General features: G+C 38.2%; 2 protein-coding genes and 1 long non-coding RNA gene across 3 annotated transcripts in view; 1 reads left to right on the top strand and 2 right to left on the bottom strand.

Moving 5' to 3' along the window:
- The window catches only part of LOC146482899 (uncharacterized), a 41441-nt gene extending 34725 nt beyond the window's left edge, over nucleotides 1-6716 (bottom strand). The window contains exon 1 of the mRNA XM_085106506.1: nucleotides 3926-6716. Coding sequence (XP_084962632.1) covers nucleotides 3926-6716 — 2791 coding nt within the window. The remainder of the gene's footprint in view (nucleotides 1-3925) is intronic.
- LOC146482898 (uncharacterized) overlaps nucleotides 1-11321 on the bottom strand; it is an 81844-nt gene extending 70523 nt beyond the window's left edge. The window contains exons 1-3 of the long non-coding RNA XR_014864000.1: nucleotides 11298-11321; nucleotides 10969-11040; nucleotides 9214-9270 (exon numbers count right to left, since the gene is read on the bottom strand). This is a non-coding gene — a long non-coding RNA (uncharacterized LOC146482898). The remainder of the gene's footprint in view (nucleotides 1-9213; nucleotides 9271-10968; nucleotides 11041-11297) is intronic.
- LOC146482897 (uncharacterized) overlaps nucleotides 1-25918 on the top strand; it is a 48622-nt gene that overhangs the window by 14633 nt on the left and 8071 nt on the right. The window lies entirely within an intron of this gene.

Here is a 25918-nt window from a genome sequence, read left to right as displayed (position 1 = left end):
TGAACACTTGCTGACATCGTATTAACAAAAGCCGGTTTGATGAAGCTATCAGTTTCATTGTGTAACGAAATGTTGAAACTTAATAGAAATATGAAACAAACAGTCATGTCCCGTTTACAAGACCCCGGAATGAATTTTCCTACAAAAATTGAGATTACTTGTCCGGTAAAACTTTTTGGTTGAAAATTCACATCGTTTTTACTGATAATGAATAATACTATATATGGAAACGAATCCACCGGTTTGAAAGTCGTTCGGGTATCATGTAAACACAGCTAGCTTACTTACTGACTTTATAGAGCAGTCTTCAATTGAGTACGTGTCAAACTCAAAGTTATTACTCTAGCCAATCAGCACAGATGTAAACAGTTCGGTGAACCAATCAGAATTCAAAGCAAGTACATGTAACCTGTAACCTTGGCCAAGCGCAGGAAAACGTTGAACATCAAGGCACGATTGGCTTTGGCTTTGCTTCCCATTGGTTGAGAAAGTGCCGCGAGTTTTGCTGACGAATCAGAAAGCATAGTAAAACAAAACCAAAGCAAATGCGAAATTACTTCGACACCCAATTGAAGAATGCTCTATACCTACTTATTTACCTAGTTACTTACATATGTACATGAAAAGATCTGCGCCAGGTTGTTTAAAAGACCATTGCGCCAATTTGGAATTGACGTCTACGTCTACTCTGAAAAGAAAAGACTGTTATAATAAAAGCATTTTCTTATGTTTGAGTTTAGAGAAAATAATTCCACGATGCAAATAAGAGGACCACTCGATTATGGCATCTTGTCAAAAGCCAAAAAAAATCATTTGAAATAAAAAAACCCCAGCATATTTCTTAACTTGTTCTCTCAAAATTAATGGGATTTCAAACAACCGAGCCCTGATCAGTTCTAAGATAATAATTGCATCATTATTCTTCTGAGCTTATTAAGCCGGTCAACGCTAACTACATCACTTGTTGTTGTTATTCAAACACAAGTTAGTGAGAAGTATTTTATTTTAGTATTTGAGTCTTCGCCCTCTTGTAATCAGGTTTCTGTAAGTTAACTCGCAGTCTTAGACTGTTTAAATTCATTGCTTGGTCTTTTGTGCTCTTTCTAACTTTGAGGGTCTTAGAGACTGTTTTTACTTACAATGGCAAGCACAATTTTTGCGGCTAAGTTATGGTATTTTTAAAAGAAACACAATTTAATACGATTTGGAGAAAATCATCTTTACATGCGAAACTGAGAACACTAGAAACGTCATTCTTAAAAAAAATTAAAGTTCTCGCTTCTAAATATGGGTAGATAAGCCGTTAAATTTGGCCTAAGTAACCACATTTTTTCTGAATTAACAATTAAGTAAAACGTTGTTCTCAATATTGTCTTAAAACGAATAATGACTTCAAAAAAATTAATAAAATGTCTTCAAAATATCTTTACAATGTTGGTATGTTATTTGTTATGCAGCTATGAAAAATTAAATGTTACGTCAAATTCATTTGTCCAGGTTTCTTAACGTTACATCAAAAGAAGAAAAATTACGTTTTGAAAACTTCATAAAGTGAAGTACCATTTTGCGCACTAAAAACAAGCCTGTACATGTCCTGCTCTCCAGATATATTACGAACCACAAAAGCAAAGGTTTAATGCAGTAACTTCATTTTGTTTCCATTTCATTTGTTACTGATTTACTGTTTGTTTGTTTGTTTTTTTGATCCGGCCATTACATCTAAAATATTTACACTACATACAAGTTCCCGGGATAGTTTGCATCACACCAAATGGACGTCATCAATGGATCAGTCAGACTCGCTTAGTAGTTCTCTCTTGTCTTGAGTATGATGACACTTCTGCCAACCAAAAAATATGTGAGGGATAAGTTTTCCTCGAGGCTCTAAATTTAGAAGTTTGTGGAGCTCAGGTGAAGCGCTTATTTTTTTTTTTGTTTGCCAGAAAAAAAAGGAGAGACAAACGAACAAAATTGAAGACACTACCCACGAAGTCCACCACATATTTTTGGCAACACATTAACAATTTCCCTTAATCAGCGAGACTCCTGGTGCCTCAATTGAAAACAACGTTCAACGGAAGTTTAACTTCCATTAAGGTCATTAAGTTCATAAAATGTCTAAAATTTAAAGGTACCATTCTTAAAAATCTGAGGGGAAATGGTAACATTCGTTCTTTATCTCAAACGGTTGAAACATTAACTAGTGCGAGAACAGGCGATCAAAATAGCGGGGAACGCAATTTTATTTACGTTGCTTTTTATTTTCTGAACGCCTGGAAAAGGCTAGAGTAAGAAAAGTAAGGCATTTTCGCATAGTACCAAGAAAACACGAAAACGAACATCTTCTCATGGCATCCTTTCTTAAAGCTATCCCCTCGTTTTAATAAACAGCGGAAGGCTTGGTAATTGAAATAATCTTTAGACAGCTTTTACGACTATTCCTCTGGCAGGAATTGAGCTTTCTTTGCAGTTAGCTGTCCTTGTTTATCATAAAATTACGTCTGTCTGAAGTTAAACACAAACTAAACTTACCATTCTGTTTCATTTCCTTTCTCCAATTCAAGCTTCACATCATCACCAATCAGCACAAATGGAGCCCAGCACTTCAAGTCACGGAACTTCTCTGACTCGCGCAGAGATTTCATGGCCTGGTGAAGAGCCACAATCGCGCTTTTTCCTTCTGCCAGGTGGTAGTAGAAGTGTTTCATAAACTCCATGGTAGCCTCGTCATCAATCGCCCAGAGTGACACCAGAACAGAGCGAGCACCAGCACACAAGAAAGCTCGCGCGATACCAACCAAGCCCTCAGACTTGACTTCTCCCCGGCCACTGTGACAGCAACTAAGCACTACGAGTCTTGCTCGCAGACGAACGGCTTGTACATCTGACATTGTTAATATGTAGTATTTTTTCGCAGGGATGCGAGATGTCCAGCCTGGGTTTGGGGCCAAAAGAATTTCTCCAGTTTCAGCACTCCCGTGTGCGGCAATGTGCACCAAAGCAACCGACTCCAATCTTTTCACCACTTCGTCTTTAGTCGCATCTCGTCCGGTAAGAGGTGTGGTCTTTAGAAGTTTTCCAATCATCTCCACTTCCTTTCTGGCGAATGGAAGCTGCTTCCAAACGGGCCTACCAAACACGTTGGTAACTTCTTCCAAACATGGATCTCCCACAAGCAACGCCCCACTCCTACCGTGAAAGTCCTCGGGTGCATCTGCGATCAGTCGTAAAGCGGTCAACGAGGGAACGATGTGAATCCTGATTGATTCACTAAGTGCAGAGTAAGGAGCCAGGAAAAATGGACCATCTGGAACAAGGGTTAACTGGTCACCTTCGAGCAAGTCTGCAATGGGGCCAATAATAACATCATACAGCTGGCGCAAAGAATTGACAGAGGAGGTCGGTGATTGGTCTTTTTCCTCAGCAGCTTCTCTGTTGGACGGCGGGCCATCACATTCTTCATCCATTGAACGATCCTCGCACATTACTCGAACGCCTACAGCAATGTCTCTCAAAGTAGCATCTATTAGCAACTTGCAACTATCAGGTTCTATTTCCTTTTGCTTAAAGAGAATCTCTTTCCCTCTTCGCAACAACCAAAAACTGATCGCATTTTCATCAAGCGCAAGAAAAACTGTTTCTTTAGTTACATTGTTTAATATATAGGTAATTGTCTCCTTAGGTTTAGGTAAAGCGGACGGTGATGAGTCAACTCCATACTTTTCTTTCAACACATCGATCAAAGCCTGTGCTCGTCCTTGCTCAGCAGTGCACAAAGCCTCGTCAGTCTCTCCAGTCTTCACAAGAGTTCTCCATAACGAAGTGTACGCACACTGGTGGAGATCACGAAAGCTTATTTTCCACATATCTTTTGACTGTAGAAGAGCTCTTATGTCATCAAAGGTTTTTACGCTCGATCGATAACAATCAAGTGCCTCAGTCAAAGAACCCACACATTCATAATTATGACCTAATGAATGGCATGATTGAGCCTCTTGAACCTTATCCCCTAACTCTTTAGCAATACTAAGGCTTTGTTTGTGATACTCTACTGCTACTTTAAAATTACCTAGTCGGGAATACACATGGCCCAATGCGTCATAAGTAGCTCCCTCCTCAGCCCTGTCGCCCAATTCTTTCGATATAACAAGACTTTGTTTCGTGTACTCCATGGATTGTTCAAAATCACCCAAGCGTAAAAGAGCTGCACCCAGGTTTCTAAAAGCCTCCCCCTCATTATCCCTGTCCCCAATTTCTTGAGCGATACTGAGACTATGTTTCCAACATTCATCGGCCTGTTTGAAATCAAGCATTTTATAATAAGCATCTCCAAGACCGCCATAGGCTACTCCCTCCCCATACCTGTTCCCTGATTCTTTAGCAATACTAAGATGTAGTTTTTTATACGCTGCGGCCTGTTTAAAATTACCCAGACCTTGATAATCATCGCCCAGGTTGCCATACGCGCTTCCCTCCCCATCCCTGTCCCCTAATTCTTTAGCAATACTAAGATCTAGTTCGTGATACTCTGCGGCTTGTTTAAAATTACCCAAACCGCGATAAGCAATGCCCAGGTTGCCATACGCTCTTCCCTCCCCAGCCCTGTTCCCTAATTCTTTAGCAATACTAAGATGTAGTTGGTGATACTCTGCGGCTTGTTTAAAATTACCCAGACCTTGATAAGCATTGCCCAGGTTGCCATACGCTCCTCCCTCCCCATCCCTGTCCCCTAATTCTTTAGCAATACTAAGATTTAGTTCGTGATACTCTGCGGCTTGTTTAAAATTACCCAGACCTTGATAAGCATTGCCCAGGTTGCCATACGCTCTTCCCTCCCCAGCCCTGTTCCCTAATTCTTTAGCAATATTAAGATGTAGTTGGTGATACTCTGCGGCTTGTTTAAAATTACCCAGACAGCGATAAGCAATGCCCAGGCTACCATACGCTTTTCCCTCCCCATCCCTGTCCCCTAATTCTTTAGCAATACTAAGATCTAGTTCCAGATACTCTGCGGCTTGTTTAAAATTACCCAGACCGCAATAAGCAATGCCCAGGCTGCTATACGCTCTTCCCTCCCCAGCCCTGTTCCCTAATTCTTTAGCAATATTAAGATGTAGTTGGTGATACTCTGCGGCTTGTTTAAAATTACCCATACTGCAATAAGCGTTTCCCAGGTTGCCATACGCTCCTCCCTCCCTATCCCTGTCCCCTAATTCTTTAGCAATACTAAGATGTAGTTCGTGATACTCTGCGGCTTGTTTAAAATTACCCAGACCTTGATAAGCATTTCCCAGGTTGCCATACGCTCCTCCCTCTCCATCCCTGTCCCCTAATTCTTTAGCAATACTAAGATGTAGTTCGTGATACTCTGCGGCTTGTTTAAAATTACCCAGACCGCGATAAGCAATGCCCAGGCTGCCATACGCTCTTCCCTCCCCAGCCCTGTTCCCTAATTCTTTAGCAATATTAAGATGTAGTTGGTGATACTCTGCGGCTTGTTTAAAATTACCCAGACCTTGATAAGCATTGCCCAGGTTGCCATACGCTCTTCCCTCCCCATCCCTGTCCCCTAATTCTTTAGCAATACTAAGATGTAGTTCCTGATACTCTGCGGCTTGTTTAAAATTACCCAGACCTTGATAAGCATTGCCCAGGTTGCCATACGCTCTTCCCTCCCCATCCCTGTCCCCTAATTCTTTAGCAATACTAAGATGTAGTTCCTGATACTCTGCGGCTTGTTTAAAATTACCCAGACCGCGATAAGCATTGCCCAGGTTGCCATACGCTCCTCCCTCCCCATCCCTGTCCCCTAATTCTTTAGCAATACTAAGATGTAGTTCGTGATACTCTGCGGCTTGTTTAAAATTACCCAGACCTTGATAAGCATTGCCCAGGTTGCCATACGCTCTTCTCTCCCCATCCCTGTCCCCTAATTCTTTAGCAATATTAAGATGTAGTTGGTGGTACTCTGCGGCTTGTTTAAAATTACCCAGACTGTCATAAGCAATGCCCAGGCTGCCATACGCTCTTCCCTCCCCATCCCTGTCCCCTAATTCTTTAGCAATACTAAGACGTAGTTTGTGATACTCTGCGGCTTGTTTAAAATTACCCATACTGTCATAAGCAATGCCCAGGTTGCCATACGCTACTCCCTCCCCAATTCTGTTTCCTGATCCTTTAGCAATACTAAGATGTAGTTCGTGAAACTCTGCGGCTTGTTTAAAATTACCCATTCTGTAATAAGCATTGCCCAGGTTGCCATACCCTTTTCCCTCCCCTTCCCTGTCCCCTAATTCTTTAGCAATATCAATATGTAGCTTTTGATACTCTATGGCTTGCTTAAAATTGCACTGGCTGTCGTAGACCACGCCCAGATTGAAACAAGCCATTGCCTCCCAATCCCTGTTCCCTAATTCTCTAGCAATACTAAGATGTAGTTTGTGGCACTCTATCGCTTGTTGAAAATCACGCAGACGGTGATAAGCACCGCCCAGATTGCAATACGCTTCTCCCTCCCTAGACCTGTTCCCTAATTCTTTAGCAATACTAAGATGTAGCTTTTGATACTGTATGACTTGTTTAAAATTACCCTGACTGTGATAAACATCAGCCAGTTTAGAATAGGTATTTCCTTCCCGCTCTCTATTGCCCAATTTTTTAGCAAGGCTAAGCTCTTGCATATGCTTCACTATATCTTCTGACTCGCCCTCCGCCATTTAGTTAGATGATGACCAGAGATCCTATCAAATCTGCTTTGTTTCACCAAGGACGTTCCTAGAAAAAGAGAAAGTTTGAGAACTTTCCCATTTGTGCTTAATTTCTCTGACTCTGATATCTTTCGCACATAAATTTCCACCGACAAACACGGAATCCCTGTAAAAGGGCTTGATGCAAACTACATTTCTCTTTTGTCCGTTTTGTTGAAAGGATAATTACAGAACCATGTTCTGTTGTTTAAATTCGTTTAACGTATCTGTGGCAACTTCAAGTTCAAGGGCGATGACAGCAATAAGTAAAATTAAGTAAAATTCAAAACAAATGCCTTGTTGTAAATTACTTGTTTTGCAAGACCCTGGACTCGGCCGCCTCAGAAACTAGGAACTGAGCTGGTAGTTAACATGACGTCATTTGAGGAATTGAGCAAGTTGGTCTTATTAACATGGCACATGCAAATGACTTACCGGCAGGCTGTACCGTTCACTGCGTCTCTAAATTGGTGCTTCTTGGAGTCAGTTACATCAGCTCAATAAACAGGAATGATGACTCTGTAAATAAGTTATTTACAGACATACAATTACAACGGTAAAGGGCGGCCGGAGACAAAGGAAGGAGTGCTTGGGGAGGTGTAATTTACATGTAATAACATGCATGTCATTCAGTTTTAGCTCGAAAAATTGTCACGTGCTTAAAATAATTGCGGCAACGAGAATCGAAACAGAAACTTTTAATGTTACTAATGTTGATCAAAGAAATAAAATTTCAAACATTTGACAGAATTGTCAACCTACTCTACGGAATAATTAGAGTTACACGAGTGAGGAGCAATTTTTAGTCCAGGGTTGACTTTGAAAACAGACAAAGGGAACATGTGGTTTCGATTTACCTTTGAAGAAATTCTTTTATTTTGGGCTGGCTTGTCTTCGAGTTTTTGGTGTGCATCCCTGAACAAGTAATTCACAAAGCCCTCATCATCAAGTCGAGACAGCATCACATCATAAAAACGAAACGTCTTTTCAGCCATTCATTCACAAAGGAACTGGGTGGTGTTTACAAGGAAGAGGGATAACAGTACAAAGTTATCCCTTATTTTAATAAAAGAACATTTCTTAGATAAGGTTAATTAGCCAAAATAAATCCAGACTGGCAAAAAACAAACAAACAAAAATACAACAACAACAAAATCAACGACAACAACAAAAAACAGCAAAGACTAAAAAGGTTGAAATAGCTGTTGAACAGCACATTCTGGGTTTAAGTGCTTCGTTGTACCGATAAAAACTCAGTATTTTAATACCTAGTTTTAAAAAAAAGCGCAAATGTATGATGTTTATGAAATAATAAAAATAACCGAGAGTTTTGTTTTCGGGTCAGTTCGGCGTTTCCTTTTCTATTCCTGGAATTTGAGGTGCTTCGCTGACGAGTTTTCGACATATTTCGTTTCCCAGTATCGGTTGCTTCACTTTCTAGTTGTGGTAGCTTCGTTTTCTTCACTTTGAGTTTTGGGTGCAAGGTTTTCGAATTTAGAATAATGAGGTATTTGTACTCGACACTTTCAGAAGTAAATATACTTTGAGCCTTAGTTTCGCCCATCCACCCTCTCCCAGGCGTCAGACAATCACATCTTCATTACACCTGAATATACAAGGCGCTCTCCTCGTACCCCTTATATCCCCAGTAAACAAATTTAGTTATCACATGGCATATACATGACATGCAAGCGCGCGTGAGGAACCTGTGCATCAGTGTGTTCACCACAACGTGATACGATATTGACTCAACCATTTTGTTGGTTGGTTTGAATATCCAATGTTCTCACACTCGGAATAAATTCTCCCCAAATAAATTAAATAGCTCCTAACTGGAAATTAAACCTAACAACACTTTATTGCCACCTGTTCAAGAAAACCCGAACTCATTTGGCACGAAAGAATTTGACAGCTTTCCAAGATTGGCCAAAATGTAAAATCAATAACATGACGGAATACTGATACTGACGTGACATTTTGAGCCTCCGGACGACAAAAGGATAAGGAAACACTGCACTAAGAACGACAAAAGTCTCAATAACATCGCAAAGAGTCATAAAAAAACTTTTGAGTTACTAAGTGGCTGTTTCATACTGCCACTACGTGTTGCTACGTGTATAGCGTGGCACGATCAAGGCCGAGTCTTAAATTTTCGTTCGTCAGACAAATGTCAACATTTTCCCAGTCAGCAAATGGGATTGAGTTAAAAAACACCAGGGAGTCTTTTTAAAATTTCAAGTTATTGGAATGCAGTTAAGGGAAGCATTTGAATGAGCCAACTGAAATTCAGAAACTCTTAAATAATAGTGAGTAATAATTTAATATTAGTGAGTGGTTTCCCACCTAACACGAATTTTTTTTAACACCCCACTAATTTTTGTTATCACATATATTGCATATTTTATTGCTCCTGGTCAATAACCTTACAAATTAATCTGTAAAAACCTAACACAAGCGACTAACTCACCCCTTACAAAATGACTGTTGGAGTTTCGTCAGCAAACTTGATAGAAACTCTCTACAACTAAGAAATTTGAAAACAAACAATTAATATCCAGTCTACTCACATTATCTCCAAAACTAGTGGCTGTTTAAATAGGAAGAGGAAAGTTAACACAAGGAAAGGTAAGAACTGATTTAAATGTAAGAAGCGGCAGCAAAATATTACAGCCCGAAAACCGGCCAATAACCCAATGAAAATATTCTTCCCTGTAGAAACATTGACAAGCAAATATATTCAGGAATTGAAATTTAACTTTGCATTACTTTAAAAATTTAAAAATAGTTTGCGGGCGATACAACAGTGATTTTAAGAAACGTAGAATCTCTCAAAGCTTTTTCTTACGATAATTGACACATTTGGCGAAATATCTTGGATGACGTCTGAAATTCAACAAAAATAAAAAAAAGAGCTGACGTGGATAGGCTCTCAGAAAGGTGGTAGGAAAAACACCTTTCAAATGTATCATGTAAACGGTTAACTAAAACATTTTGCGACTTTTTGTCATAAGATGAACATTAAAAAAAAAACAACAACAACAACAACAAAAAAAACGATTGACTGTATCTTGTAACGTAAATATAATTTACTGTAATGTATTTATTATGTTTCAAGTTTCAAGTTTATTTAAAAAGGCAATAAATAGTAGTAATTAGCGGATCCATTCAGCTTTTGACCTGTTGTCTTGATTTTTCTCGTATAAGCAATCATATTTTCCTGCACCAAGCTAAGGGCGGTATGTTGCACAAAACAGCTCAAATATTTGACACAAAGCCTTTTCTCTAACTTGAGATTATTCTTAGAAAACCGGAAGGAAAATATTAAGGGATTTCTACGAGGAAGAACAAATTATAAAGAGTTTTAGGCGATTCCTCTATAATACACTGCATGGAAGAACTTGAAAAATTGGCTTTTTTTAAGTTGCAATCCATTTCCATCCTAGCCGATCCGCAGCTTAAGATAATTTCTAATACTGGACAAGAGTAGGGTTATTAATTGTTAACAAAAATGAACCATTATTTCAACGTTTCTATCGATACAAAGATGATTTATAGCTCTTAAAAGTGACGCTAGAAATTAAGGTGACACTCGGCTCCTTTGAGAGAGAGTTGCCTTTTTTAGTGTAGACGTTACTGGAACTGAAAACCGTGCTTGGGTAACAAAGAAAATAAAAATTGTCGCCCAGATCAATCCACCGTTGTGGGATGAATATTTACAGTTTCACCGATACATACTCCGATGTGAGTGCTAACTGGATTTTTCCCTGAAAATTTATAGATGTCAAAGCGAAATATACAGTTTAGACTTCAGCGCCCAACTGAATCTGAGAACATTTTCCGGTAAGTGTATCGCCCGTACCGCGTCGTTACGGGCTATAAAAGCTGCCTTAATCTTGATTAATGAATATCCTTCATAAGTAAGTAAAATTCAAAATACATGTCTTGTCAGGAATGACTACAACATTTGTGAGACTCTTAATACGGCTGACTCGAAAACTAAGACAACTCATTGAGAGTGTTAGTAAGGCTGCAAATTAAATTAGTGCAGTGGAACATAATTTGAGGAATTTTTGGAGTTGCTCAGTGAAAAGCGTAGACTAAAGCAGTGGATCTTAAACAAAGTACACAAATAATACGTGAATAGTTTGTATTTCTTATCTGCTTATGTGCAAAGGAACGATTATTTAAGCTGCGAGTATCATACGAGGCCGTGATGACTTACCGTTGACTGCTTTCCCAAAACGATCCTTCTTGAAGTCAGTTCCAACCAACTTAGTTCACTGAAATGGCGATTCTGCAAGCAAATAAGTAATTTAATGGAAAACAAATAAATAAGTTACTCGTAAAATAACTATCCTGAACATCCTTTCCAAAATCACATTAGGCGACGCATATTACAAAGTACAAGGGCGGGATAGAGAGCAACACTTTGCCGAAAATAGTGAGTGTAGATTGCACGTTACACACAATGATTGTAATCACTTTGAAAAATTAACGTTTAATAGCTACCAAGGAATGACTGAATCTCAAAACTGCCAGCTTGTTACTTACCTCTTGTTTAAAAGTTCACTTTCAATAACAACTGCGCGATATTCCTTAAGTCCAGAACAAATTCGAGGATTATACATGAGGACGCGTCTTTTTATAGCATAACGGCGGAAGTCTTCTATATTTTTGGGTTTCTTTTTAGCTTTATTTTTAGACTTTCAAGCAATAACTATTGCGTCACCGATTTCAGAAACAGAAAGTTCAAATACTGAATTCGCAGCTAGTAAAATTATAACTCACCTCGAAAATCAATGAAAGAGTGTGCTTTATTCCTCGTGAATTGACGTTTAACAAACAAAATCAACAAAGGAGTGGCCGTAGATTGGTTTTCAAGTTTTAGTATTTTGAGTGTCTCTTTTTTTTCGCCTTTTGCGAGCTCTACATTTCGTTTTCGAATGTAATGCTTTTTTTATTTGTGTAGCCTCCTGTTTGTAGGCCTAAGCTAATCATTCAAAAAATCACTCTTTTTCACGTCTGGGCAGCGACACATCCCTGCATGTTGCCGCGCCACGAATCTAAAGAAACTTCAGACACGAGTGTTTTACTGGAAAATACACCACTGGTAAAATTCATGCGAAAGTACATCCGGGACCCGAGAGGCGTATTTTCCATATCCTCACTAGTAGGGATATTGAAGAAGTCGTTTCCCGCTTTTTCGGTTGTTTGTGAAAACAGTCGGTGAAAAATGGCCAGCGATAGATTTGTCTATATAATAAAAAAGAGGATATTGCAGGGAAGCGCGAAGATATGAATTTTATTTTCTCTTGTTAAAGACAATATTTTACTCTTTCAATGCGCTCGTTCGTAAAAAGTTTTTTTTACCATTCGAAAATAAAATTAATATCTTTGCGTCGCCGTGTAATATTCTCTATTTATCCATTCATGGACAAATGGTCTGTTTACAAAGAAAGGGAATAACCTTAGAAGAAAATGTGTGATGTTTGTCAACGAGCTAAAATAGATGATTATTTTGTTTTTGAACCTCAAGGTGTTTTCGAATTCCATGTTCTTCGCTTTCGGGCCTGATCTGGAATGAAACAGCGCGTGTGAGAGCCTGTTCTGATGATTATTATTGGTTATATAATGATCTAATCGCGCCAAATGCTGACACGAACAATATATGCTGCTGCTTTTAGAGTCTGTTGTTTTCACTTTCTTTCACATTTTTATTTTTTTTTACCCAGAAGGGAGAGGGGCGGGGATACTCTACTATATACGCTATATCGGTATGTGCATGCGGCTCCAAAGAATTTGATATTTGAGCCTATTTTTGTCTGAAAGAGGGTAGAAATTTTAACCATTGTGCTCTGAAAGTTTAAAAACGAGTATGGATTTTACAAAAACGGAGATGGATTCTAAAAGTTAAAATGCTGCTGTGAATTTTAGAGCCGGGGCAGATCACACGGTTGTTCAAAGAGTGGACAACTCTCTCCACTGAATAAATTTAATTGCTATCCAGCTGATAAAATGTACATCAACCAATACATTTTATCCGCTGTGTAAAGTTACCAGTTCTTTGAATAAGCTAGGCCTTGTCTGAAAATGGTTACCAGAAGATTAATTAATTTGGTTTGTAGAAAAGAGCCGCATAGGCCTCCCACCCTCTCTCCCCTGACCAACAATCGATCGAAGAGTACCGCAGGGGTTTTGTTAAGGGAATAATCAGCCAAAAAATATTTCTTCAGGAACGTTATTTGATCAGAAACTTTTATAGTCGAGGCTCATGGTCATGCATGCCACGAATCTAACTGACAAAAAAAAAAAAAGACGTGTATGGAGATCAAGGGTTTTTTTTTTTCAATTATTCGACGCGTTCAAATTGAAGATGGCAGCGCTTCTTCCCTACGGGATTCTATGCTGGGCAGTGTTTTGAACCTTCGTTTATTTTGGTCAACGGAGACTCGAAGCCCAGAAAGTGAAAGAAATTCTAACAAGGGCTGCTGCCATCAGGCCATTTTCGAGTCGCTAAGCTGAGCTTTTCACGTGAAAATTATTTTTGTTTGAAAAATTAATTTTTCTATAAAGAATTATGCACGAAACCTCGCTTTCATAATGACGTCCAAAGCAACTCGGAAATGACCTATTGTCTGGAAAACAACAACAACAACAACAACAACAACAACAACAACGACAAACATGAAACTGACCACAAGTAACTGACCGTCCTAATTCTTTGGCAATGAATTCAGTGACGAAGTCATATCAATCTCCTCCTTTGTAATTGCTTTTTCCCAAACTAGGAAACTGAAATTAGGGCTGTTTTAGCAGGTTACATTATATGCAGATGCTGTGGTAACGTTTTAATCTCAAAAATGACAGAAACTTGTTTACCAATGTTTATGCATTTGTTTATACCATTATTACAGTTTCCCTCGATAAAGAGTGCATGGTAGTAATGATCGATTTAGGATTATAACTGAAGAAAAATGTCTTCTGGCTAGAATGTCTTCTGGCTAGAATGTGATACAGTTTTTAACCCAGCAAAACCGTAAACTCCCCTAAATAACTTTCAAAACAAGCTCAAAATTCTTAGATCTGTGCTTAAACGTTTGCGAGTTTCCATAAATGTCCTTGTTTCTTGGGGTTTTGTATTGGAGCTGTTGGAATTTCTCAGATAGCCTCTGTGTCTGGTGCTATAAAGAAGAGGGCATGGGATAGGGAATCAGGCACGCGCAAGAAGCGATGGGAGCCCAAACGCTCACGCACACGCCGTTCCAAGCAATTCGCGCGCGCGTCTGATTTCCCTTACCCTTAAAGTGAGGGTAAACGTGAATTTGAACGGAATTTTAAGAGGTTTAAAGAAGGGATAAAAGAAAGAAAATGATTTTTGGAACATCAACAGACAGTTGATACCCACGCAAGAGCACCCCAGGTTGCTAGTGGACTAACTTGGTTTCCGTCTATTAATTATTAACTACAAATTCTAATTTTAAAACTTCACTAAATCTTCAATTCTTTTTATTTCTCTTAATTTTACCAATCCTTTCAGAGAAACTATCTCCTCCCAAATATACCCAAAAATCAACCAAAAATTCACAAAACACCCCACAATACAGGTTAACGGGATGAGCAGAGAGTTTTTGGATTGCTTGAAGCGTGAACGAGATATTTTCTTTAAACCGATTTTAAGCGGCGTGAAAACGGCTTTAAGGTTTACCCTCGCCTTAACAGCGCCTGCTAAACTGGCTAAATGATTTATACCTTTAAAGAGATCTCTCCAAAAAAAGACAGTGCTGGGTTTTCCCCTCTTCAGTCAACTGGAAACCGTTCATACTAACAAGCCTTCGTTTTCGATGTGGAATATTTCGGTTTGTACCCAAGACATATTTTGGCGGTGGAACGCAGAGACCAAAAAGTCAATCTCCCAGGATGCATCCATCATAGTAGTCGTTCCAAGTACGATTAGGCTAACCCAGGATAAGCATTTACGTCTGGTTTATAAAAGTTTACAAATAAGAAAGTGGTCTACAGTTCCGCAAATATTGGAGACATTCAAGATTTTGTCCACGGACTCAAAAGTTAGAACCACCATGTACGGTACCAAACAGTATCACTGGAAACCAAAAGTGCTGCTCAGTAGCTTTCATTTGAATGGTCATACTTTAGGATTTCAGTATGGAGGTAGCTGAACTGGTCTAAACAGGCTAAAAGATTAAAAATTGAAGATTTTAAATTCAATTCTGACAAAATGTTTATTCCCAAGTAGAACTGCGATTCTTGACTTTTATTTCAAGATAACTCTTCCATACAAGAGTCTTTCTATGGGTATTTCCGAAGAAATCGAAGACGCGAAGATCACCGAGGAAAAAAAGAAAATCTCAAGATTGAAGCGAAGATCTGAAATTTGACCAAAATTTGCGTGATCAAATTGAACACTCAGATATAAAACTGTCAAAACTCGTAAACACTACAGAAAATATCTGTTATTTCTGAATTTTGGCATTTGACCACATTTCTGTGTTAAAATCAGTGGGGTTGACAGACCTGCGAGACTCCCACTGTGTGTCCGTTGTGCTGATAACAGCCTTTTCACTTTTTGTTTTACAAGCAATTCTTTAAGCGATTTTCCTTTTGCATAAGAGAATCTTCCCTTTAGATCAAAATGTTATGCGACCGCTCTTAATGGTGTTTGTCTTGATCGTGAGGGGGAATTCTCAAATATACTAATTGGAGGGTTTCATACTTATCACTAAGAGCCGTAAGGATTAGGTTTTGATATGTCATTGTGTATGCTAGCTCTGTGCCATTTGTTAAGGCTTATCGGCTTGGATTGACTTCAAGATTTTAGGTAGCGCTAAATAAATGTTATCTTTAAAGATACTGGATCCGTGGATTTCTTAACTCGTGAATTAATGCTTCTGCTATTGTATCTCGCTGCGTGAAGATTGCACGGATATGAGGGTCTAACAGATCCTCGTCTTTACAAAGCTTATCATTGTTGTCTCTTGCTTTCGAGAGCTATAGATCGTTTCCACTCACGTGACCAAATCCTTGACTACCGTTGCTACGCCGCCACATTGGCTAGTAGCGGCGCTTGCGAAGAACATGGTTTTGTGTCTGATTGTGGGCTGTGGCAGGAAAAGTGGACGAGATAAAAGGATATACTTTGCAAGGGTGCCTTCCATCGTTACAAATCAGGGTTAAAAAGCTCAAGAATTGTCAGAGGAGAGAAGATTGCGCTGGATTTCAGCGATAAGTCGTAACGACCTCACTGAAGAGATCTTAGAGCACGATCGTGTTTGCAAAAAGCACTTCGTTTCTTAAAGCTGGAATAAATTTAATATTGACTGGGTTCCAACATTACATTTGGGACACAAGAAAGTTTCGCTTGTGACTACGCGTAACCTAATTTTCGTTAAATTACACACCGAAAATATTCAGTGACTTGTGCAAGCAACGTCAAAACTCAAAAAATATATATTGTATGGATAAGATTAAACTATTGCAGAATTGCAAAAGCTTGTGAACGCGTAAGTCAATTTTCGTTAAATTACACACCGAATAAACTCAATTGCTTGTGCGAGCTAAGTTAAAACTCAAAATTTATAAATTGTATGTAGAAACTTAAACTTTCGCTAAATTTGAAAAAAAAAATGCACTGTCCATTATAAGAAAAATGAGCAGCATAGGACAAATAATGAGAGAGATAGAGGCAAATGAATGCAACCGCTTGGGAACGCGTAACCATATTTTTGTTAAATTACGCACCGGAAATATTCAATAACTTGTGCGTGCTAAGTCAAAACTCAAAAACTATCAATCGTAAAAAAAAGCTTAAACTTTCGTTGGATTTGCATTAGAATACACTATTCATTAAAAAGTAGCACTATATCACAAATATTAAGAGAGATACAGGCAAATGAATGCAACAGCTTGTGAACGCGTAACTGAATTTTCGTTAAATTACACGCCGGAAAAACTCAGTTACTTGTGCGCGCAACGTTCAAACTCAAAAACTATAAATTGATTGGATAAGATTAAACTATTGCTGAATTTGGAAAACAATACGCTGTGGATTCAAAAAAGGAGCAGCAAAGAACAAATAATAAGAGAGATACAGGCAAATGAATGCAACAGCTTGTAAACGCGTAACTGAATTTTCGTTAAATTACACGCCGAAAAAATTCAGTTACTTGTGCGCGCAACGTTAAAACTCAAAAACTATAAATTGTATGGATAAGATTAAACTATTGCTGAATTTGGAAAACAATACGCTGTGGATTAAAAAAAGGAGCAGCAAAGAACAAATAATAAGAGAGATACAGGCAAATGAATTCAGCAGCTTGTGAACGCGTAACTGAATTCTCGTTAAATTATACGTCGGAAAATTTCAATTACTTGTGCACGCAACGTCAAAACTAACAGACTATCAATTGTATGGATAAGATTAAACTATTCCTGAATTTGAAAATAAATATACTGTGAATTAAAAAAAAAAGTTGCACCATAGCACAAATAATGAGAGAGATAGACGCAAATGAATGCAACCGCTTGTGAACGCGTAACCTAATTTTCGTTAAATTACACACCGGAAATATTCAAAGACTTGTGCGCGAAACGTCAAAACTCAAAAACCATAAATTGTGTAAAAAAGCTTAAACTTTTGTTGAATTTGCATTAGAATACACTATCCATTAAAAGTTAGGTAGCACCATAGCACAAATATTAAGAGAGATACAGGCAAATGAATGCAACAGCTTGTGAACGCGTAACTAAATTTTCGTTAAATCACACACCGGAAATATTCAATGAGTTGTGCGCGAAACGTCAAAACTCAAAAACTATAAATCGTATGGATAAGATTAAACTATTGCTGCATTTGGAAAACAATACGCTGTGGATTCAAAAAAGGAGCAGCAAAGAACAAATAATAAGAGAGATACAGGCAAATGAATGCAACAGCTTGTGAACGCGTAACTGAATTCTCGTTAAATTATACGTCGGAAAATTTCAATTACTTGTGCACGCAACGTCAAAACTAACAGACCATCAGTTTTATGGATAAGATAAAACTATTGCTGAATTTGAAAAAAAATACACTGTGAATTAAAAAAAAAAGTAGCACCATAGCACAAATAATGAGAGAGATAGACGCAAATGAATGCAACAGCTTGTGAACGCGTAACCAAATTTTCGTTAAATTACACACCAAATATATTGAATGACTTGTGCGCGCCAAGTCAAAACTCAAAAACTATAAATTGTATGAATAAGCTTAAACTTTCCTTGAATTCGGATTAGAATACGCTATTTATTAAAAGAAAAGTAGCACCATGGCACAAATAACAAGAGAGATACAGGCAAATGAATCCAACAGCTTGTGAACGCGTATCGGAGTTTGCGTTAAATTACACGCCGGAAAATTTCAATTACTTGTGCGCGCAACGTCAAAACTCAAAATTTATAAATTGTATGGATAAGATTAAAATATTGCTGAATTTGGAAAACATTACAATGTGAATTAAAAAAAAAGTAGCGGCCTAGGTCAAATAATGTGAGAGATAGCGGCAAATGAATGCAAAAGCTTGTGAACGCGTAAATCAATTTTCGTTAAATTACACACCTGAAAAGTTTAATTGCTTGTGCGCGCTAAGATAAAACTCAAAAACTATATATTCTATGAAAAAGCTTAAACTTTCCTTGCATTTGGATTAGAATACACTATCCATTAGAAAACAAATAGCACAATACCACAAATAATGAGAGAGATAGAGGCAAATGAAAGCAACCATTTGTGAACGCGTAACCCAAATTTTGTTAAATTACACACCGGAAATATTCAATGACTTGGCGCGCTAAGTCAAAACTCAAAAACTATAACTTGTATAAAAAAGCTTAAACTTTCGTTGAATTTGCATTAGAATACACTATCCATTAAAAGAAAAGTAGCACCATAGCACGAATAATGAGAGAGATAGACGCAAATGAATGCAACAGCTTGTGAACGCGTAACTGAATTTTCGTTAAGGTGGGGCTCTAACTGAATTTGAGTGAAATTTGAAGAGGTTTTAAGAATGGATAGAAGAAAGAAAATGATTTTTGAAACACTAACAGACAGTCGATAACCACGCAAGAGCACCCCAGGTTGTTAGTTGACTAACTTGGTATCCGTCTATTAGCTATTAACTACAAATTCTAATTTTAAAACTTCACTAAATCTTCAACATTTCTTATATCTTTTCATTTTACCAATCCTTCAAGAAAAATTATTTCCTTCCAAATATACCTAAAAACTACTCAAAAATGCATAAAACACCCCAAATCATTGATTTGTGTTATGAATGGAGGGTTTTTGTATTGCTTGAAATGCAAACAAGATATTTCCATTTGACCGATTTTAAGCGGCGTGAAAACGACTTTCAGGTAAACCCCCACCTTAAATTACACGCAGGAAAAATTTAATTACTTGTGCGCGCAACATCAAAACTCAAAAACTATAAATTGTATGGATAAGATTGAACTATTGCTGAACTTGGAAAACAATACCCTGCGGATTAAAAAAAAAGTAGCACCATAGCACAAATAATAAGAGAGATACAAGCAAATGAATGCAACAGCTTGTGAACGCGTAGCGCAACTTGCGTTAAATTACAGGCCGGAAAATTTCAATCACTTGTCCGTGCAACGTCAAAACTCAAAAACTAAAATCGTATCGATAAGATTAAACTATTTCTGAATGTGGAAAACAATACGCTGTGGATTAAAAAAAAGAAGTAGCATAGAACAAATAATAAGAGAGATAGAGGCAAATGAATGCAACAGCTTGTGAACGCGCGCGTAACCCAATTTTGGTTAAATTACACACCGGAAATATTCATTGACTTGTGTGTGCTAAGTCAAAACTCAAAAACTATAAATCGTATGAAGAAGCTTAAACCTTCGTTGAATTAGGATTAGAATACACTATCTATTAAAAGAAAAGTAGCACCATAGCACAAATAATAAAGGGGGATGGGGGCAAATGAACGCAACAGCTTGTGAACGCGTAGCGGAGTTTGCGTTAAATTACACGCCGCAAAATTTCAATTACTTGTGCGCGCAACGTCAAAACTCAAAATTTATAAATTGTATGGATAAGATTAGGGTATTGCTGAATTTGGAAAACAATACAATGTGAATTTAAAAAAAAGTAGCCGCCTAGGTCAAATAATGTGAGAGATAGAGGCAAGTGAATGCAAAAGCTTGTGAACGCGTAAATCAATTTCCATTAAATTACACACCGGAAAAATTCAAATGCTTGTGCGCGCTAAGATAAAACTCAAAAACTATATATTGTATCAAAAAGCTTAAACCTTTTTTTGAATTTGGATTAGAATACACTATCCATTAGAAAACAAATAGCACGATAGCACAAATAATAAGAGAGATAGAGGCAAATGAAAGCAACCACTTGTGAACGCGTCAGTCAATTTTCGTTAATTTACACACCGGATATATTTAATGACTTGTGCGCGCTAAGTCAAAACTCAAAAACTATAAATTTTATGCAAAAGCTTAAACTTTCGTTGAATTTGCATTAGAATACAGTATGCATTAAGAAAAAAGTAGCACCATAGCACAAATAATAAGAGAGATAGAGGCAAATGAATGCAACCGCTTGTGAACGCGTAACCCAATTTTGGTTAAATTACACACCAGAAATATTCAATGAGTTGTGCGCGCTAAGTCAAAACTCAAAAACTATAAATCGTATGAAGAAGCTTAAACCTTTGTTGAATTCGGATTAGAATACACTATCTGTCAAAAGAAAAGTAGCACCATAGCACAAATAACAAGAGAGATACAGGCAAACGAATGCAACAGCTTGTGAACGCGTAGCAGAGTTTGCGCTAAATTACACGCCGGAAAAATTTAATTACTTGTGCGCGCAACGTCAAAACTCAAAAACTATAAATTGTATGGATAAGATTGAACTATTGCTGAACTTGGAAAACAATATGCTGTTAATTTAAAAATAGCACCATAGCACAAATAATGAGAGAGATAGAGGCAAATGAATGCAACAGCTTGTGAACGCGTAACTGAATTCTCGTTAAATTACACGCCGGAAAATTTCAATTACTTGTGCGCGCAACGTCAAAACTCAAAAAACTATAAATCGTATTAAAAAGACTTAACTATTGCTGAATTTGGAAAACAATACGCTTCGGATTAAAAAAAAAAGGAGCAGCATAGGACAAATAATAAGAGAGATACATGCAAATGAATGCAACAGCTTGTGAACACGTAACTGCATTTTCGTTCAATTACACGCCGGAAAACTTGTCCGCGCAAGGTCAAAATTAAAAGAACTATAAATTGTATGGATAATATTAGAGTTTTGCTGAATTTGGAAAACAATACAATGTGAATTAAAAAAAAGTAGCCGTATAGGTCAAATAATGTAAGAGATAGAGGCAAATGAATGCAAAAGCTTGTGAACGCGTAAGTCAATTTTCGTTAAATTACACACGTGTGAAAAAGCTTAAACTTTCGTTGAATTCGGATTAGAATACATTATCCATTAAAAAAAAATTAGCACCATAGCACAAATAATAAGAGAGATAGAGGCAAATGAATGCAACAGTTTGGTACACTGCCTGCCACGTCAAAACTCAAAAACTATAAATTGCATGGAAAGGATTAAACATTCGCTGAATTCGGAAAAGAATACACTGTGGATTTAAAAAAAAAGTAGCAGCAGATGTCAAATAATGAGTGTAGAAGCTTGTCTCCAAAACGAGTTAACATAATTAAGATATTAGAGACCTTTAGATTCTAATACGAGTAGGAGTACGACTGCGAGTTTCTCCAATAAACAAAGAGTGCGCGCGCGTGAAGCAGTGTCATTTTGGCGGGAAAACGAGATAGCTGTCGTCATTTTGCTACGAGTTTTTGTAAGAATCTTGTAGTGGCGAAAACGAGTCCTCAAAACGTAGGTGATCTCGTCTTTTTGGAAACACGAAAGGGCTTAACTATCATCATTCAAGCCAACTGCGTCAAGTTCGTCGTTCGTAAAGAGTGAAATGAAACTTTCTGTGATATACCTGTTCTTGGTACTTTGCTAAAAACTCGAAGTCAAATCTCGAAGTCGTACTTGTACTGGTTCTAGAATCTAAAGGTCTCTATTTGTGGATTAGACCGGAGGTAAACAGTCAGGCTGAAAGTGCTTCCCTTCGATCAACACTGGATCGATTCCGATTGTGGATATTTTCTGCAAATATCGATCTTTGATCGGAAATCCAGCTTCTTTGCATTTTCAGAAATCGGAAAGAAATAGGCAACCTTCGAATTATCCTCGGAGCTTGATTCGCTTTTGTTTCAATCCATTTTTACCAGTGGGAATGACAATTGCAGTTGTGACCTACCAATGCCGTATTACGCAATCAAAAGTGGTACACCAATATGGCGGCGGGCCAATGCGTGACGTCACGCGAAAACGATCTATAGCTTGTTGCGCTGTCTTTTAGCTCTCTGAGTTGCTTCGTATCTGAAAAACAGCTATTGTGTTCTTAGAGCTGAAACGTACCTCCATTATTTTGTGGCTTAGCTCGCATCCGCAGCAGATATTCGAAGCTAAGATAGACAACTCTCTTGTGAGTCTCTAGGATGCTAGTAAAATTTCTTTTGGCGATTGTCTAATGTTGTTTCTCATCCAAGACTGCAGTTTCGATTTCTTGGAATCTCATCAGCTTCTAGCATGTTAAAATGGGGTTAAAACGTCGCCAAAGAATCCAACAATCCTTTATTGTTTCAGTGAATTATGCAATTTGCTATTGTAGTGAAATATTTATCAACTGTGAATAACACTGAAAGAACATTTAAACCATTTCAATCCGAAAAAACGAAGATCTTCCTAAAAAAACAAAGGTTTGCGAAAAAATCGTAGCCTGCGTAGTTGGCGGTTTTTATGGGTGGGCTCACCGGCGAGCCGGGCACGAGGGCCAAAACGAGTGGCGAAGCCGCGGAGAAATGGGGCGAGGGCAACGAGAAAATTGCGGCAAAGCCGCTCGTTGACGCGACTTCGCCGCGACTGTCACGGTTTTCTCCACATTTTACCCGCAGCTGCACCACTCGTTTTGGCCCGGCTTTACCGCCCACCAAAACCGCCAGCTACGCAGGCTAAAAAATCGCGAAGAAAACGAAGACTGTGGGTACCCATAGAGAGGCTCATACAACGTATCGTGTTAACCTTTAACTGTTTATGTTTACGTTTAAATGTAACTCATTGTAACTCTGGCCCTGAAGAAGACTAGTTGTACTAGTTGAAATATTGGCCCCTAATAAATAAGCCCTTTGCCTTAGTGTCAGCCTTTCAATCAGTTCGGTTTATTTACACGTAAAGAGACGTCTGGCACGTGCATTTCACTGCAAGAGATCCGGCAACGGAACGTATTCAGAACAGTTTATTTTGCGTCGTGTGGTCCCCTGCCTCAGGCAAAAGTTTCGTATCGTGCTACACCCTCAATTGGAAAAGATGTAGTAATATCGATCACCTAAAAAAGCCGGAGACTTGCATCTTGGAACAGGGAGACTAATTAAACCACCTTCTACGAGACACACCGGCAGTAAACGCGGCGTTGAAAATCATGCTCCCAGGGGTATGGGACCCATTGTTTGATATTAAACTTTTTTATACAGTCCGACCTCTATTAAGCGGCCACCCTCCATTAAGTGGCCACTTTCCAAAGTCCCAAATTATTTGTCAGTAAAATGCTGTATTCGATACTTCTATTCAACGGCCACCTCTATTAAGCGGCCGCGGCCACCTTCTTGCTGTTGCAAGTTTAGTATTTGCTGTTTTTTTTTTTTACAGTAGCCTGCGTAGCTGGCGGTATTGTAGGCGCGCGCGAAATAAAGTTTTGGCGGCGGAGCTAGCTCCTTAACACAACTGATTAATTTACCGTTGAACTCGACTCTGGGTAAGGGAGATGGGTTTATATATCTTCAGAGTGACGTGGTGGGGGGATATTTAGAAGTCAATCCGAGATCGATAATTAAATCGGTGGTTTTGGAAATTTAACATGAGAACAAAACGGCCGAAATCTATACCGGAAGTTTCCGAGAGTCATGTAAAATTTCAAGTTGATACATTTATCAGCCAATTTAGGTGAGCATTTGTTGTTAATTTGTCGTTCAGTTTTTTTAGCCAATAAGTGTTTAATTCTCATAACGGTCTTTCAGCTGTTTATCTAGCATGTCGAAGATGGTACGTCGAAAGATAGTCGCTGTTCCAGTCTTCCCTATGCACGTAAAACTGAAAGGCTTTTGATTTCTTTTGTTTGCTCAGTTGTAAGCTGGTCTATTCGTGACCCACCTAAGGATAATGCTCGTAAACAGTCGCTATTTTCATCTTTATGGCGCGCGAACATTGGATACGAGAGTGAATCAAGGCCACTCTTCTCTCGACCCACAAACATAGAAATGGTGACTGGGTATGAATCTGTCCAAGAAGGACCTTAACGGTGGCTTCGGAGGTCTTTAAAGGGGCAGTGTCACCTTTTATAAGTGCCACTTTGAATAGCGAAAAAAAATATTTGAATCGGATGGGACCATTAAAATAATGGTTCAATTTTTTTTTTTCTAATAATCCTTCTAGGGAACAAAAACTAGGGTCAATCATTTTTGTCTGCAGATGGCTCAGATGGAAATGGATTGAAACTGACCAATCTTTTGAAGTTCCTCGTGTGAATTTAAAACTGATTGTATTCTATTATCACGCGGAGAAATCATTTCAAACTTTCCTCCCGCTGCTCTAAGAGCGATTTCATGAGGTTCTTTGTGAAATATTTAAGCTGTTTTGGCCAACATACAGCAAAATCTCCGCGACGTTTCCCCCTCAGCTTAAAATAAATGAAATAAAATATTTGGATTCTACTGTTCTCAAACCAAACACGTTTTACAGATTTCACTTTTTTAATGTTAATGTTTACAACAGTCTCACTTATTATATTCGCTACACTAATTGTTCTCTAATGGGGCGGTTTACAGGATACTGGATAGACTTTCATTCCCTTACGACTTGAACACTTGCTGACATCGTATTAACAAAAGCCGTTTTGATGAAGCTGTAAGTTTCATTTTGTAACGAAATCTTCAAACTTAATCGGAAATATGAAACAAACAGTCATGTCACGTTTACATGACCCCAGAATGGGTTTTCGTACAAAAATTAGGATTCCTTATCCGGTAAAAATTTTGGGTTGAAATCACATCGTTTTTACTCAGTGTTATTGAACGATACTATGGAAACGAATTCACCGGTTTGAAAGTCGTTCGGGTATCATGTAAACACAGCTAGCTTACTTACTGACTTTATAGAGCAGTTTTCAATTGAGTACGTGTCAAACACAAAGTAAGTACTCTAACCAATCAGAACAGACGTAAACAGTCTGGTGAACCAATCAGAATTCGAAGCAAATACATGTAACCTGTAACCTTGGCCAAGCGCGGGAAAACCTGTGATATCAAGGCACGATTGGCTTTGGCTTTGCTTCCCATTGGTTGAGAAAGTGCCGCAAGTTTTGATAACGAATCAGAAAGCATAGTAAAGTGAAAGCAAAGCAAACGCGAAATTACTTCGACACCAAATTGAAGAGTGCTCTATACCTAGTTATATACCTAGTTACTTACATATATACATGAAAGGATCTGCACAAGGTTGTTTAAAGGAGCATTGCGCTAATTTAGAATTGAAGTCCACTCTGGACGGAAAAAAGCCTGTAATAAAAACATTATCTTATGTTTGACTTTAGATAAAATAATTCCACGATGATATAAGAGGACCACTCGATTATGGCATCTTGTGAAAAACAAAAAAGCAATGAAATCTTTTTTTCTTCTTGACAAAAACCAAGCGTATTTCTCAACTTGTTGTCTCAAAATTAATGGGATTTCAAACAACCAAGCCCTGATCAGCTCTAAAATAATAATTGCATCATCATTCTACTGAGCCTATTTAGCAGGTCATAGCTAACTACATCACTTGTTATTGTTATTCAAACACAATCTACTGAGAAATATTTCGGCAGTTTTTCAGTTAGTCTTTGCCCTCTTGCAATCAGGTTTCTATGAGTTAACTTGCACTCTTAGACTGTTAAAATCGATTTCTTGGTCTTTTGCGCTCTTTGTAACTTTGTAAACGC

This window comes from Pavona decussata, unplaced genomic scaffold (assembly GCF_977016875.1).
Source record: "Pavona decussata unplaced genomic scaffold, jaPavDecu1.1 SCAFFOLD_41, whole genome shotgun sequence".
Taxonomy (NCBI): Eukaryota; Metazoa; Cnidaria; class Anthozoa; order Scleractinia; family Agariciidae; genus Pavona; species Pavona decussata.
The sequence above is the reverse complement of the archived record's forward strand: the minus strand, read 5'-3'. Positions and strand labels throughout refer to the sequence as shown.